General features: G+C 34.3%; 1 protein-coding gene across 4 annotated transcripts in view; it reads right to left on the bottom strand.

The window, feature by feature from the left end:
* Positions 1-13794, bottom strand: part of ADGRB3 (adhesion G protein-coupled receptor B3) — an 897850-nt gene that overhangs the window by 497137 nt on the left and 386919 nt on the right. For all 4 annotated transcript variants that reach the window (XM_072642564.1, XM_072642566.1, XM_072642567.1 and 1 more), the window contains exons 7-8: positions 6294-6458; positions 5098-5262 (exon numbers count right to left, since the gene is read on the bottom strand). In XM_072642564.1, coding sequence (XP_072498665.1) covers positions 5098-5262; positions 6294-6458 — 330 coding nt within the window. The remainder of the gene's footprint in view (positions 1-5097; positions 5263-6293; positions 6459-13794) is intronic.

The raw sequence follows: 13794 nt of genomic DNA, 5'->3' as shown, positions 1-13794 counted from the left end.
TTTCAGGTATGTAAATGAGTTGTTTTCACAATTAAACTGAATTATATATTTCTGTCAATAATATGTAAATGAGATGTACTTCCAACAAATCTGGAAATATTTAGGCTCTAGATACTTTCTTTTAAATGTATCCTAAATGTGCTCATTTCTATAAACAGGAATTATAGTTGGGAATCAAGAAGCAAGGTGTAGCAGTTCATGGCAAATATGCATCTGAGGAACAGGAAAAAAGATGGCTTTATCATTAATTTGATTAATTGTCAAGTCAAAGCTATGTGTATATTATGTTTCTTTACTATTGAAAACTGAACACTTCTTAGAACGCAATGGATTTGTTTTGTATCCAAAATAAGTGAGACATAAATACGAATACAGTAATGAAATCTGTAGTAACTTTTATAGGGAAAAATTACTACGGAACATAAGATAGTACTAAAAATAAAACAAGCAAAATATGTTCCTTTAACAATATTGAAATTTTGTTAATGGTTTAAAAAAACTCAGAAAAGGCCTTATAAACTCACTTGTGGAGCTTTGTAATTTTTCTCCATTTTATATCCTTTGAATCTAATTTTGGAATAAAATGCTATCTTTTGAAACCCATATACTCAGCACTACAAAAAAAATTATTGTTGGCCATGCAAAGGTAAATGGACACTCATTTTAGTTAAGTGCGCAAATTAAGCATATCAGAAATAATTTGTTCTTTTAAAAGTCTGCAATGTTGAGGAAAAACTTTGTTACTATTATCAATGAAAATCAAGAAAAAAGATGTGCATTCCACCTCCATACCTCATGTTTCCTATTGTATCTCCACTGCTGCACAAACAAGGAGTTAAACAGAAAAACTGTCCTTAATTTGGCATCAATACTTCTCCTGTTTCTCAGATGTACATTTGTTATGAACCATCACATCTTTCTTTTGATACCTGTCTCTGATTCCTGTCTACAGAAATGAACACATTTGGGATATTTGCAAAAGAAATTACTCAGGGCATACATACTTCCAGATTCATGGGAACTGAATCTCTTTTACATATTACTTACAAAAATATGTAATTCAGTTTAATTGTGAAAACAAGATATTTACATGCTTGAAGGTGATTTGTGGTTGTTCTTCTATAACTTGATTTAGAAATCAGAGAAAATAAATTGTCAAAGTTAGCACCCCAGAGAAATAAATGAATGTTATTATAAATTATATTTCTCAAGGCATCTTATTGGTATTGCTTGCCTTAAATGATATAAGCTTTTAAACAAAACTAGTGAGCAATGATGCCTTGAGAACATTTTCCCTGTAAAAAATTTGTAAAATACTTTACTAACAGCAGGTGGCAATCTTTGAAAATCTGTTTTCAGCAGCACCATTTTACTGTGCTGGCTACAAATGCAGTTTCAAAGGAAAATCTGAAGAAATCTCTGAATGTTGAGAGATTGGCTCAGATAGCCTCAAATATCAAAAGATTCGCATTTAATCATATCTATAGTTGTAATAAAAATTCTCATGAGACAAAATAAATGTCCAAATATGCCTTTTTTCGCATTTAGTCAGGGAACAAAATAACATTCTGTTGCTTTTCTATGCATATGTCCTCAACAAAATATTGCAGGAAGGATATTTTTAAAAACTAAGATTGGGAATCAGCTAGAAAAAGATATGTTAACCTCAGTTCTTCCCAGAAATTTGTTCCTATTTTGAACACACTGCTTCTTTTCTAATACCTCCACAAAATAGCATTTTTGACTTTTTAAACCATAAAGTCATAAATTCCAACTATGTGCCAGGCACTATGCTAAGTGCTGGATACTAACACAAAAATCAAACACTTTTTGCCTCCAAGGAGCTAACAGTCCATCTTTAACCTCATTTAAAATACTCTCAACATGGAAGGAGGTTGATATACTTTAAAAACTTACAAAAGTAGAAAAATATTAAGTACTGATTCCTTCATGTGAATTCTATTAGAGTCTCTCACAGTATGTGAGTTTCTTTGAAAATGAAAGTAATCAGATGAGAGAAATTCTTATTTCTCCCTTATATAACCAATATTGAATTAAGATTAAGGGTTTCCCTTTTTTTTATTTCCTCATTCAGAAAACCCCGGTAGATTATTTAGGCAACCTTTGAAATGCAGGACTGATAATGAAATGGGTGAAACCAGGAAAACTTAGATCTGATCAAAAGGTAAAGAAATTCTAGTTTAGGTTAACTGGTGGATTTTGGCCCATCAGGTTTTAGTTAGACGGGTCTGGGTAGAAATAGATTCCCCTTTTGTCTAGATTACTCTAGCCAGGGTGGTATAGGTCTAGATAACTCTCTTTGACCAAGACTGAGGGATCAGTCACATCCCCCAGACCCTCATTAGAACAAGCTCACTTCTAATTATAATATTCATTCTTTCATTACTTGTTAACTAATCAGAGTTGATTTCCACCCTCAGGAATACCCACTTTTCCAAGAGCATATGAGAGTTGAATGATTCCATAAGGAATCTTTGGTTTAGGAGAGGTAGCCAAATGACCATCCTTTTATTAATTACTCTCTACCATAATTAATAAGATGATTAATTACTCAGAAGCTGTCTCAAACATTTTATACATCACATAGGATTGATACCAATTCTTAGAATTTTAGAGCACAAAGTTTCTAAAATTAGTATGTGAATACACTGGCTTATAAACAGAGGTCAATGTCCTCAGAATTATAAGGCAGAATATGAGAGCTGAAAGCAATTTTAAAGTGAGCATCTAGTCCAACCCTTTCATTTTATAGAGATAGGTAGTGAGACACATGGGGCAAGTTGAAATGACTCACTAGAGATAGCAGGTTAGTGACAGTGTAGACCAGAAATCAGCTCTCTCAAGTCAGAGTACTATTTTTTCCATTTGATCACACTCAGAAATCTATTTCACATCTGAAACTTCAGAATGATCATAGAATTTTTGGCTGCTATAACTATATCAAAGCATGAAATTGTGTATTTCTTAGTCAACTTTCTTATTTCTTTCTTCTACTCATTTATGTAAGTGTATTCCCAGTACATGACTGATCCTTTCATGGACAATTAAAGGGACTTCATTAGTGGTAAGAAATAGTTTCTTTCCTAAAGAATCTTTATCCTTTTCTCTAGAATGAAGATCTGGGTAGGACTTTGTGATTCTCCATTTTATTCTGAAATTATACTTCCTATGGTAATTAAGACTTGAATTTATAATATTATATTGATACTCCTCCCAAGTCTTTTTAATAAAGGAAAGGGAAATTTGGGTCCTCAAATTCTCTCATTTGATCCTGATGACAACCGTGTGTATATTATCATTGTCTTTGTATTTAAAATGAGTCAATTGAGGCTGAAATGTACAAAGTAACTGACATTCACAGATATGAAATGTTTTTTCACATGGTCATGACATTAGCAGGTTTTGTAAGAGGGATTCAAATTCAACGACACCATGATCTCTTCTGCCATTTATAATAGCTATCATTTATATAGTGGTTCACAGTTCATAAAGCAGGTAGGTGGCACAGTGGATAGAGAGCTAGGTCTGGATTCAAAAGACCTGACCAAATTTGATCTCAGATGTTTATGAGCTGTGTGACCACGGGCAAGTCAGTCATTTACCCACTGTATTCTTCAGTTTCCTCAAGTGTATAGTGGGGATAATAACAATATCTGCCTCCAATAGGCATGATATAGGCATGAGGATTGGCATGAGGATAAAATGAAATATTTATAAAGTGCCACTTTTGTAAAGCCACCTTTCTCAGAATGGTTAAAGGTACATCTTATGTTATAATAGGAAATGAGTCAAAAGAAATACTGAAAAGTAGAATCCTAATAAATTCTGTCATTCTTTAATTACTTTATACTCAGTCTTCCTATAACATGACTTAGAAGAACCTGAATTTTGTTATGACAAAACATGAGTGCCTTTTCTTTGGGATTACTACCTATTTATACTACATATGATGGCAGTTAATAAATGCTTGTTTCCTTCCCTCTCTTTCAATATTTTCTCATTTGATCTTACACTGGGGGTTAAAAAGTATAAATTTTATATCTAATGTACAAATGAACAAGCTGAGGCTCAAAGAAGTTATGAAGTTATATGATTTGGCCGTCACACAGATAATAATAACCATTGCAATTGGTATTTGAAGCTAGGTGTTAGAAGTATCAGAAGCATATTCCTCTGTTATACAATACTGCCTTTTAAATTTTTACAAAGTTAATTATTTTTATATCATGCCTTTTGTTTTTTATCATAATCACTTAACCAGCTGAGACTAAATCACCTTTTGAAAAACAGTTAAGCAAAGAAATTCGGTACAAAGACTATCACTGACAATGTATAAAATATTCTGTCCTATAAAAGTATCCTATCTCTCTTTTAGAAAGAAATATGTTTCATTATCTCTTTGACTCTTTAAGGCTAAAATCTGCTTGTACTTTAGTAAAAAAAAAAAAAACTTCATAAAATAGATGAAAATAACATTTTACTGATATAAATAATTTCAAGTAAAATAGTAATAATAGCATTTACATAGCACTTTAAGTTTTGCAAAGCATTTTGTAAATATTAGTTATCCTCACAACTACCCTATAAGGTAGGTGCTATTATTATCCTCATTTTACAGATGAGGAAACTGAGTCTGACTTAAGTATCTTGCCCAAGATTACATAGCTATTAAGTATCTGAGTCTGGGTTTAAACTCAAATCATCATGAATAATGCACCCACCGCACTATCCCCTAAACCACATTTTATCAAGTTGGTCAAGGCTAAACGAAGTATAGAGATATTTTATGATATAACAACAAATAAGGAATAGTACATATGTTGTAAAAATAAGTAAATGAAAGTTTTGTAGTAATTTTCTTAAAAGGTGAGTTGCCTACTTGGTTTAAGAATCACTTTCTATTGTTAATCAATACAAATAAATATAATATCAAAGGAATTTATAAAGATAGATTTAAAAGATTTATTTGCTTTTATGATTTTATTTCTCTGATTTTTACCTCTTCCTGTCCATTCCATTCTGTACCCTTATACCTCCAATTTCTATATAAACATAGTAACCACAGAAAATTCTCACCAGGGCATCTTTGCTCACTGCATCTTCTGACCTCTTCACCTGTTCCTTCACATTGCTGTCCTGTTACTGCTGCACCTTGGCAAATCCTTATTCTCCTTTCCCATCCACCATCACACGACTTGGAACATCCACTCCAGTGACCCCATTGATTCCACTGGCCATTTGCTGGAGCAAATAATAGAAGAAACAGTAGCAAGTCCATTGGACACTATGTAAGGCAGCTTAATGATAGAACAGAATACTTTCATGTTCTTTTAACATGAAAAAAAAATACTTCTACTCTTCCATGAAAGTCTTCCTCTGTGGCTTCATCATGGTGAGGACATGAGGTTGGGTTCTTAAAGGCAGTGTCAAGGTAACACAAACTCTAGTAGTTCTTAGGAAGCTGAAAGAGTTGGAAGTCCAGGTACCATGACTGGCCATAAACTCATGGAACAATCAGCCTAGGCAGGTTTGGTAAGAGGTGTTACCACACTTGCTAAACAGGCAGCAGATATTTTTCCTCTGTAGCAACTCATGAAGTTTGTGCACTTGAGGTACACATGGTTTGTAGTCTGTGTCAGTTAAGGGAGTGTTTACATGGATTAAATCATGAATCATTGAACAATTGAAATATATATTAGTGTCACTAGACTTTAAAATAAAATGCTCCTTGGGGTTACACATTCATATGGCTATAGGCTTAGTCACTTTTCTCAGAATGATTAAAGGTACACCTAATGTTATTCATAATAGGAAAAGAGTTAAAAGAAATACTGCAGAGTAGAACCTTAATCAATTCTGTCATTCTTTAATTACTTTATACTCCCAATAACATGACTTACAAAAGCCTGAACTTTGTTATGAGAAAACATGAGGGAGTTTAGTCCCAACCATTGCCTTTTCTTTGGGATTATCACTACATATAATTTGCATGTACATGTTTATCTACATATTGTTTCTCACCTTGGAATTTAAACTCTTTTAGGGCTGAGACCATGTTTTTTGCTTTCTTTATATCCCCAGAACCTGTCATAATGACTGACATATAGCACTTAAGAAATGCTTGCTGACAGATTAAATTACAAGGATCTTTTTGTAACATATTCTCACCAAATTTATAATCTCATGATATAGATGCCAGAACTGTCGTATAGGGAAGATTTGAGGGCACCTGTACATAGTGACAAGATTTGTGTCTGGTGATCCTGTCTTACCTGTACAATCTGGATTGTAACACTCTCTGCTCTCTGCCCAAGGACCTCTGCATTCAGAGCCACCGTGTGCTGCTGCAGTACACTGCCGGCTTCTCTGCTGTGTACCATTGGAGCATGTCACTGAACACTGACTCCATGAACTCCACTCCTGCCATTGTCCATCAACTATCAAAAGCAGAAAGAGAAATATATGGAGAGAGATCCTATAGAAGGAAAACTTTGATGCAAAGAACATGATGCAGGTAGTTTCCTTGAAGACAGAACTAAACAGAACTTCATGTTAATAATGCTTTATTTTTAAACAAATTTAAAGTTATTCAAAGTTGTATTACATATTTAATTTTATTTAAGCCTCATAACAAATCTGTGAAGTTGGAATGTATTAGTATTTGTATTTTATGGATAAGGAAACTGATTCTGTGAGAGACTAAATGATCCATCTAAGGTCACAACACCAGAAAGCAGTAGATCTGGGATCTGAACCTAGGTCATTAGATACCATGCACGATGAAGAAAGAAGGTCATATATGAATTTGCATTTACCTCTATACACATTGAAACCAGTTCTAATAGTTATTCTGTTATGCAGGAGGGTACTATCATGTTTTGGGTGTTTGTTTTACTATTCCCTTGTGCTCACTATTATCCCAGAAGATCATCTGTATCAAAGATATATGTATGAAAGGTAACACATACGTGATAAAACGAACAAACAAAAAGGAACTAAAGCCAGAGATATATACAGGAAGGTTATTTTTTTAAGTCTATGGATTAAAAAAGGATCACAAATTATATGACCATAGCTATAACTTCTAATTCACTTCTTTACTTTACCTAGTATATTCATTCCATGCTCACTGTCTTATCAATGAGCAGAGAATTCACCTACAATTCAGAATTATCTATAAAAATTACTATGAAACCTAGCAAAAACAATAAAACTGAAAGGAAATGAAGAATTCACATGATTTTTTTTCAGGATTTGAATAAAAGGGCCTGAATATATCAAAGAGAAACTTGCCTAATATAGACTTACCTGCTCTTTAAAAGATACTTTATGAAATAAAAGAAGTCATAAACTGATAATTTAATAATATTATCTTAATGTAATTTAAACAAATAATTTTATTAAAAATTCTTGACACAATCTTTAGCTGTTAAGTCTTTTCAAGAGAAGACATGATTTCTTCTAGATTATCATTTGGAAAGTAGGAACTTGGAGTTCCTGTTTATTAAAATAGATTTAATGAAAAATGAACTTAAAAATGTTTTACTAAGTCAATATTTATCTACTACATACTCTTGGTACTGTACTGTGTGCTAAGCATACTATTAATGAGGTTTTTTTTTAAATGACTTCTGGCCTACTGGAAGGTATGATTTAATTGGATCAATGAAACATAGATGTAAATGTTTCCAGAGCACTTAGAATATATATGTATATGTGTGTACATATATGCACAAACACAAACAGTTATACAATTTAAGTAGTGTAAAAGAGAAAGAAAATGAAAAAGAAATAGAATAAGTAGCATCTCATGGACTTAGGAGGCCTTCCAGATTGAGGTGAATTATAAGATTATAAGAGGGGGCATTTCACAAAGTATTAAGGAAGAATTGCTGTTGGCAAAATGACATGGGGACTATAAGAAAGCACAAGTCATCAAAGCACTCTGTATCAGAGGGTTTATGTTATATGTGTTGATGAATAATAAGAACTGATCTCAGCAAAATATGGGTGAGTACAAGGAAGTATAAAGATATGCTGAAATGTTTAGATTTTAAAATGATTTATCTTGGAAGGATAAAAGATACATTAAACTATTAAAAAACACCATTGATGGTATTTGAAAAAGCCTGAGGTTTTATATTCATTAATTTTTTATTCAGTACTTTCTATCAATATGTACATGTTTATACACACATAAATGAATTGAAGCTAAAATTTATGAATTGGGTAACAATTGAAATTAACCAATGGTAATGCTCACATAAATTGGAATATCAGGAAACAGGGGATTGAATTGTGGAATGATTAATTGACAAGGTAAATTTTATGGGGGAAAAGTATAAAACTGTCTTGATCAGTAAAACTGATATTTTCTGGAGGTGTGGATTATACCAACTATTAGAAATTTCCTTACGTTAATGTCCCTCATTAATTCACTGATCCCAGATGGAGAATTTCAAGAAACCTTAAGGTCATCTTGTCCAATTCCCCTAATTTACAGATGGGAAATTCAAGCCTAAAGAGGTTAAATGACTTGCTCTTCATCAATCAAGGAATAAGTGACAGATTAAGGATTCAAATGTGGGTCTTTGATTACAAATCTAATGCTTTTTCCCAGTGTGACACTCTGCTATAGAATCATACAATATTAACACTGGAAGGGAAATTAGTACTCTTGTACTCCTGATAACTTATTTTACATTTGAGGAAATAAAATCCTGTAATAACAAGAGGACTTTCATAAGGTCACATGGCTGGATAACGACAAGGCTATGACCAGAAATTTCTAGATTACAGGCCCCTAGAAGGCAATGGTAGTTTTATCAAAGCATTCCCTCTCCCTCAATTCTTTGCTCAGTGTTCTGAATATAGTATGAGTTTAGTATTTTTAAAAAAATGATAAACTAGTTGTCCTAATGTTCAACTTAGTACTCTTTCTAAAACACCAGGTTATATCCCACTCCATCTTCCAGAAAAAAAAAACAAAACAACCAAATATCCATAACGTATCCAAAAAGCCCATAACTTTCAGTTCTGAATATGTGGGTCTCATAACAAAATATGCAATACAAATATTGGACAACAATGCAACAAAATTTTTTAAAAAGCTACTTCAGAATGAAACAACCTTTGAACGTACTAAGATCTCTGGAAATATAAAGTACAATTAATTTTTTTTCTCTAACTCAGAAAACTTCTGTTACATATATCCCATTTTAAAGAAATCTATACATATATAGTTGTGTGGATATGTATTGCTTGAACACCAAATTTAAGCTAATGTTCCCAGGCAAATCCATTAATATTTTTTGCTATCATCAAATAAAACATTAATTAGTTTGAGGTGACTTTACTGATGAAAGCAATTAATTCCTGCCAATGCAGTTGGCAATGCTCAAATTTTGCAGATATGTCATAGACCTCTATTTCCCCAGTGGTGTGAGGAAAGCACTGTCAGTCAATACTTTTATGGAATGCCAAAATTCAAGAAGGCACAACGTCTTTCAAGTCATTATCCTTCTCAATAAATTAATCAATAAATATGTGTGGAATGACAGCTGAATGAAAGGCATCATGCCAGGAACTTTGGAGTACAAGAAACTTATAGTCTCAATCAGTTGCTACTCTTAAGCTAGTCAGAATCCTATTGATAGAGAAGATTCAAGGCAAGGAAATCAATAATTCAGTTGACAAGAATTTATTAAATAATTACTAAGTTCCAGGTACTGTTCTAAGTACTGAGATTATAAATAAAAGCAAAAACTACCCCTAGGAAACATATACTTTACATGGGGGGGCAAATATGAATAACTAGAAATATACAATATACATTCAAAATAGGTAGAAAGAAATCTGAGAAAGCCAAGGTGCTAACATCTGATGAGTAGGGAGACAGAAAACCTCCTGTAAAAAAGTTGGGCTTAAGCTAGTTCTTGAAGGAAGATGGAAAATCAATAAGTGAAGGTAAGGAAAGAGTTGGTTGTTGTTCTTCCTTCTTGAAGAGGACCAAAATGAAGTTTCAGTGTGTACAACTGTGATTGATCAGACCAAATTACTCCAAATTTGTGCATCCTACTTTTCCTTTGTGTTGTTTCCATTCTGCTTTGCTCAAAGAGCACAGCACCTTTTCTGATGTGGGCACACTATGCTAAGTGGTCCTATGCCAGTTTCTCCCATGTTACACAATCAAATCCAAATTTCTTGAGAGAGATGTTGAGAATGTCCTTGTACCGCTTCTTCTGACCACCATGTGATCATATAAGTTCTCCATAAAATAGTCTTTTTGGCAAGTGTACATTCTGCATTTGAACAATGTGGCTAGTCCATTGTAGTTGCTCTGTCTTAAAGCATAGTTTGAATGCTTGGCAGTTGAGGTCAAGCAAGGACCTCAGTGCCAGGTGATCCTCAGAATCTTCCTAAGACAGTTCAAATGGAAGCGATTCAGTTTCCTGGCATGGCACTGGTAGACTGTCCATGTTTCACAGGCATACAACAATGAGATCACCACAACAGCTCTGTAGACCTTCAGTTTGGTAGTCAGTCTAATACCTCTTCTCTCCCAAACTTTTCTTTGGAGCTAGCTCTGGCAATGCATGCATCAACCTCACTGACAATGTGTACATCCCTGGAAAGTATACTACCAATGTAAGTGAACTTATCTACAGCATTCAAAACTTCTCCATTTGTTGTACTTGATGATTCTACTTATGGATGGTGTTGTGGTGGGTGATGGAGCACCTTTGTTTTCTTGGTGTTAATTATTAGGCCAAAATTAACACAACCAGCAGAGAATTGATCTATGCTTCATTGCATCGCAACTTCAGAGGCTGCATTGAGTGTGCAATCATCTACAAATAGAAAATCATGTACCAACACTCCCTCCATTTTGGTCTTGGATTGTAGCCTTTTCAAATTGAAGAACTTACCATTAATGTGGTAGTTGACCTTGATGCCGTGTTCATCCTCACTGAAAGCATTTGACAACACGGCTGAAAACATGATACTAAAAGGCATGGAAGCAAGCACATAGTCCTGTTTCACTCCACTGGTGACTAGGAAGGCACGAGAGCATTGTCCATTATCCACAACCAGGGCAAACATGTCATCATGAAACTGATGTACAATACTGATGAACTTCTCTGGGCAACCAAATTTTGACATAATTTTCCATAAGCCCTCACGACTAACACTGACAAAGGCTTTCGTCAGATGTACAAATGTTGTGTGCAGATCTCTGTTCTGCTCCTGGCATTTCTCCTGGAGTTGTCAGGCAGCAAACACGATATCAACTATTACTTGGCCCGTTCTGAAGCCACATTGACTCTAAGGTATATGACCACCTTCCAGGTGAAGAATCAGCCTATTAAGGAGGACTCTAGCAAGAATCTTGCCAGTAATGACTAAGAGAGAGACTCCCCTGTGATTGTTGCAGGACAATCTATTCCCTTTACCTTTATGGAGATGGACAATGGAGGCATCCTTCAACTCCTAGGGGATAAACTCCTCTTGTCATATAACCTGGAATATTTCAGTCAGTTTTTGTATGAGGAATGGTTCCCTATCTTGTAAATATCAGCTGGAGTAAGTCAGTACCAGATGCTTTGCCACATGAAAGGAGCCTAATCACACTCAAAATCTCTTCTTCAGTTGGAAGTTCAGCTAAGGAGGGATTGATTTCATCCTGAGGTAACCAGTCAATGTCCTCAGCATTGATTGATGATATTCTGTTGAGAACACTATGGAAGTGTTCAGCCCATCTGTCTAGGATCACGTCCTTATCATTAATCAATGTGGCTCCATCATCACTGAGTAGTTGTGATGCGCCATAGGTTTTTGGTCCATAAATAGTTCTTAGGGAATCATAAAAGCACTTTGGGAAGAGTACATTCTAGGAAATGACACCGAGTATCATGTGTGATTAACAGGAAATAAGCCAGTATAGCAGTATCATAGAGTATACAGAGGGGAAGACAGTGGTAAAGTGTAAGAAGATAGGAAACATAGGAAGGTCGAGTTTATAAAGAGTTTTAAATACTCAAAAGATAAGTGAATTTTTGCTCTTGGCAGCAATGGGGGGCCACTGGAACTCAGTGAGCATGGGTATAGAATGATATTATTGAATATACATTTTTTATGCTTAAATTTATTATTTTTATTCTAAACTTAATAAAACAAGCATTTCTATAACAAAGTGAAATGGGGGGGAAGTATTACATATTAAATTGGAAATCTATTATATACACCTTGCTCTTCCTTTAAATATATATTAAGGTTATCATGTAATTTTCTTTTTTCTTTTTCCCTCCCTCCACTTGCTGCCTCAGAGATGGCCACCATTAGACACAAATATATGTGTATATAGACACAAATAACATGTATCTATATATGTAAAACCAGACATACACTTTTGAGAAATTACCTTGGTAGTTTATTGGAAGATAAATTACAATGGAGAGGAGCTTGAGATAGTGAATTGAGTTAGAAGATTACTGCAATAATTCACGAAAGATATGCTTGAGATAGTATTGTGGGTATGTGAGTGGAGGGAAGGCATATTTATGAGAGTTACAGGAAAGGTTGATAAGACAAGATTCAGAAGTGGATTGGAAATATGGAGTGAGTATGAGGAGTCAGGGATGACAAAGAGGTCACAACTCTGGGTGACTAGGAAGATGGTGGTCTCTTCTTACAAGAAAATGGGAAGTTGGAAAATGATAAATGTTTTGAGGGAAAGAGAATGAATTCTTTTTTGGACATGGTGAGTTTGAGATGACTACAAGTCATCCAGTTCAGGATGTCAAAGATATAGTTAATGATGCAGAACTGTAGTTCAAGAGAGAGATAGGGGTTAGAGACATAGATCTTGGAACCCTCTGCAGACAAGTGGTAACTGAACTCATGGGAGTTGATGAGATCACAAAGCAATATTACTATAGAATTACTATAGAATAAATAGAATAGAGTCCTAGGAGAATATCTTTCATTAGTGTGTATTATATGGATGAAGAATCTGTAAAGGAAACTGAGGAGTACTTGGATAAATCTGAGTAGACCCAAGAGAACAATGTTATAAAAACCAAGAAAAGAAGGAGTTTTCAGAAAGAGAAGGTGATAAAAAGTATCAAATGCTTCAGATAGGTCAAGAAGGATGAGTGTTGAGAAAATGCCATTAAATCTGTCAATTAAGAGAACTCTAATAACTTTGAAAAGCTATTATCAATGGAAGGTTTCAGTCAGAAGCCAGAATGAAGACAATGTAGAAATGAGTGAGAGAAGAAACTTGAGACACTTAATCTAGATGGTGACAAGGTGGCACAGTATATAGTGGGGTGGACTTGGAGTCTAGAAGGCTTGTGTTCAAATCTGACCTCAATCATTTACTAGCCGGGTGACCCTGAGTCACTTAACACTGTTTGCTTCAGTTTCCTCATCTGTAAAAATGAAAGGAAATGGCAAACCACTCCAGTATCTCTGCCAAGAAATCCCCAAAAAGTGGTCATGAAGAATTAGATACAACTGAATATTTACTAAACAGCAACAAAGAATCTAAACAAGTCTCTCATGGAAGTATCAAAAGACTGACATTTTATATCTTTTCCAGTCCCAGAACCCAAGTGTTCTACACACAGTAAGCACATAGTAAATATATCTTGTTGTTACAGACAATAGAAGTGACAGAAGTTCAGATGAGGGACAGATCAATATTTGTTAGCATAGCTAGGTATATTGTTTTGGAAGAGAGTTGCATTTGAGTTGAACCCTGAAGAAAAG

This window comes from Notamacropus eugenii, chromosome 2, assembly GCF_028372415.1.
Source record: "Notamacropus eugenii isolate mMacEug1 chromosome 2, mMacEug1.pri_v2, whole genome shotgun sequence".
Taxonomy (NCBI): domain Eukaryota; kingdom Metazoa; phylum Chordata; class Mammalia; order Diprotodontia; family Macropodidae; genus Notamacropus; species Notamacropus eugenii.
This window is presented reverse-complemented; position numbering and strand designations above follow the sequence as displayed.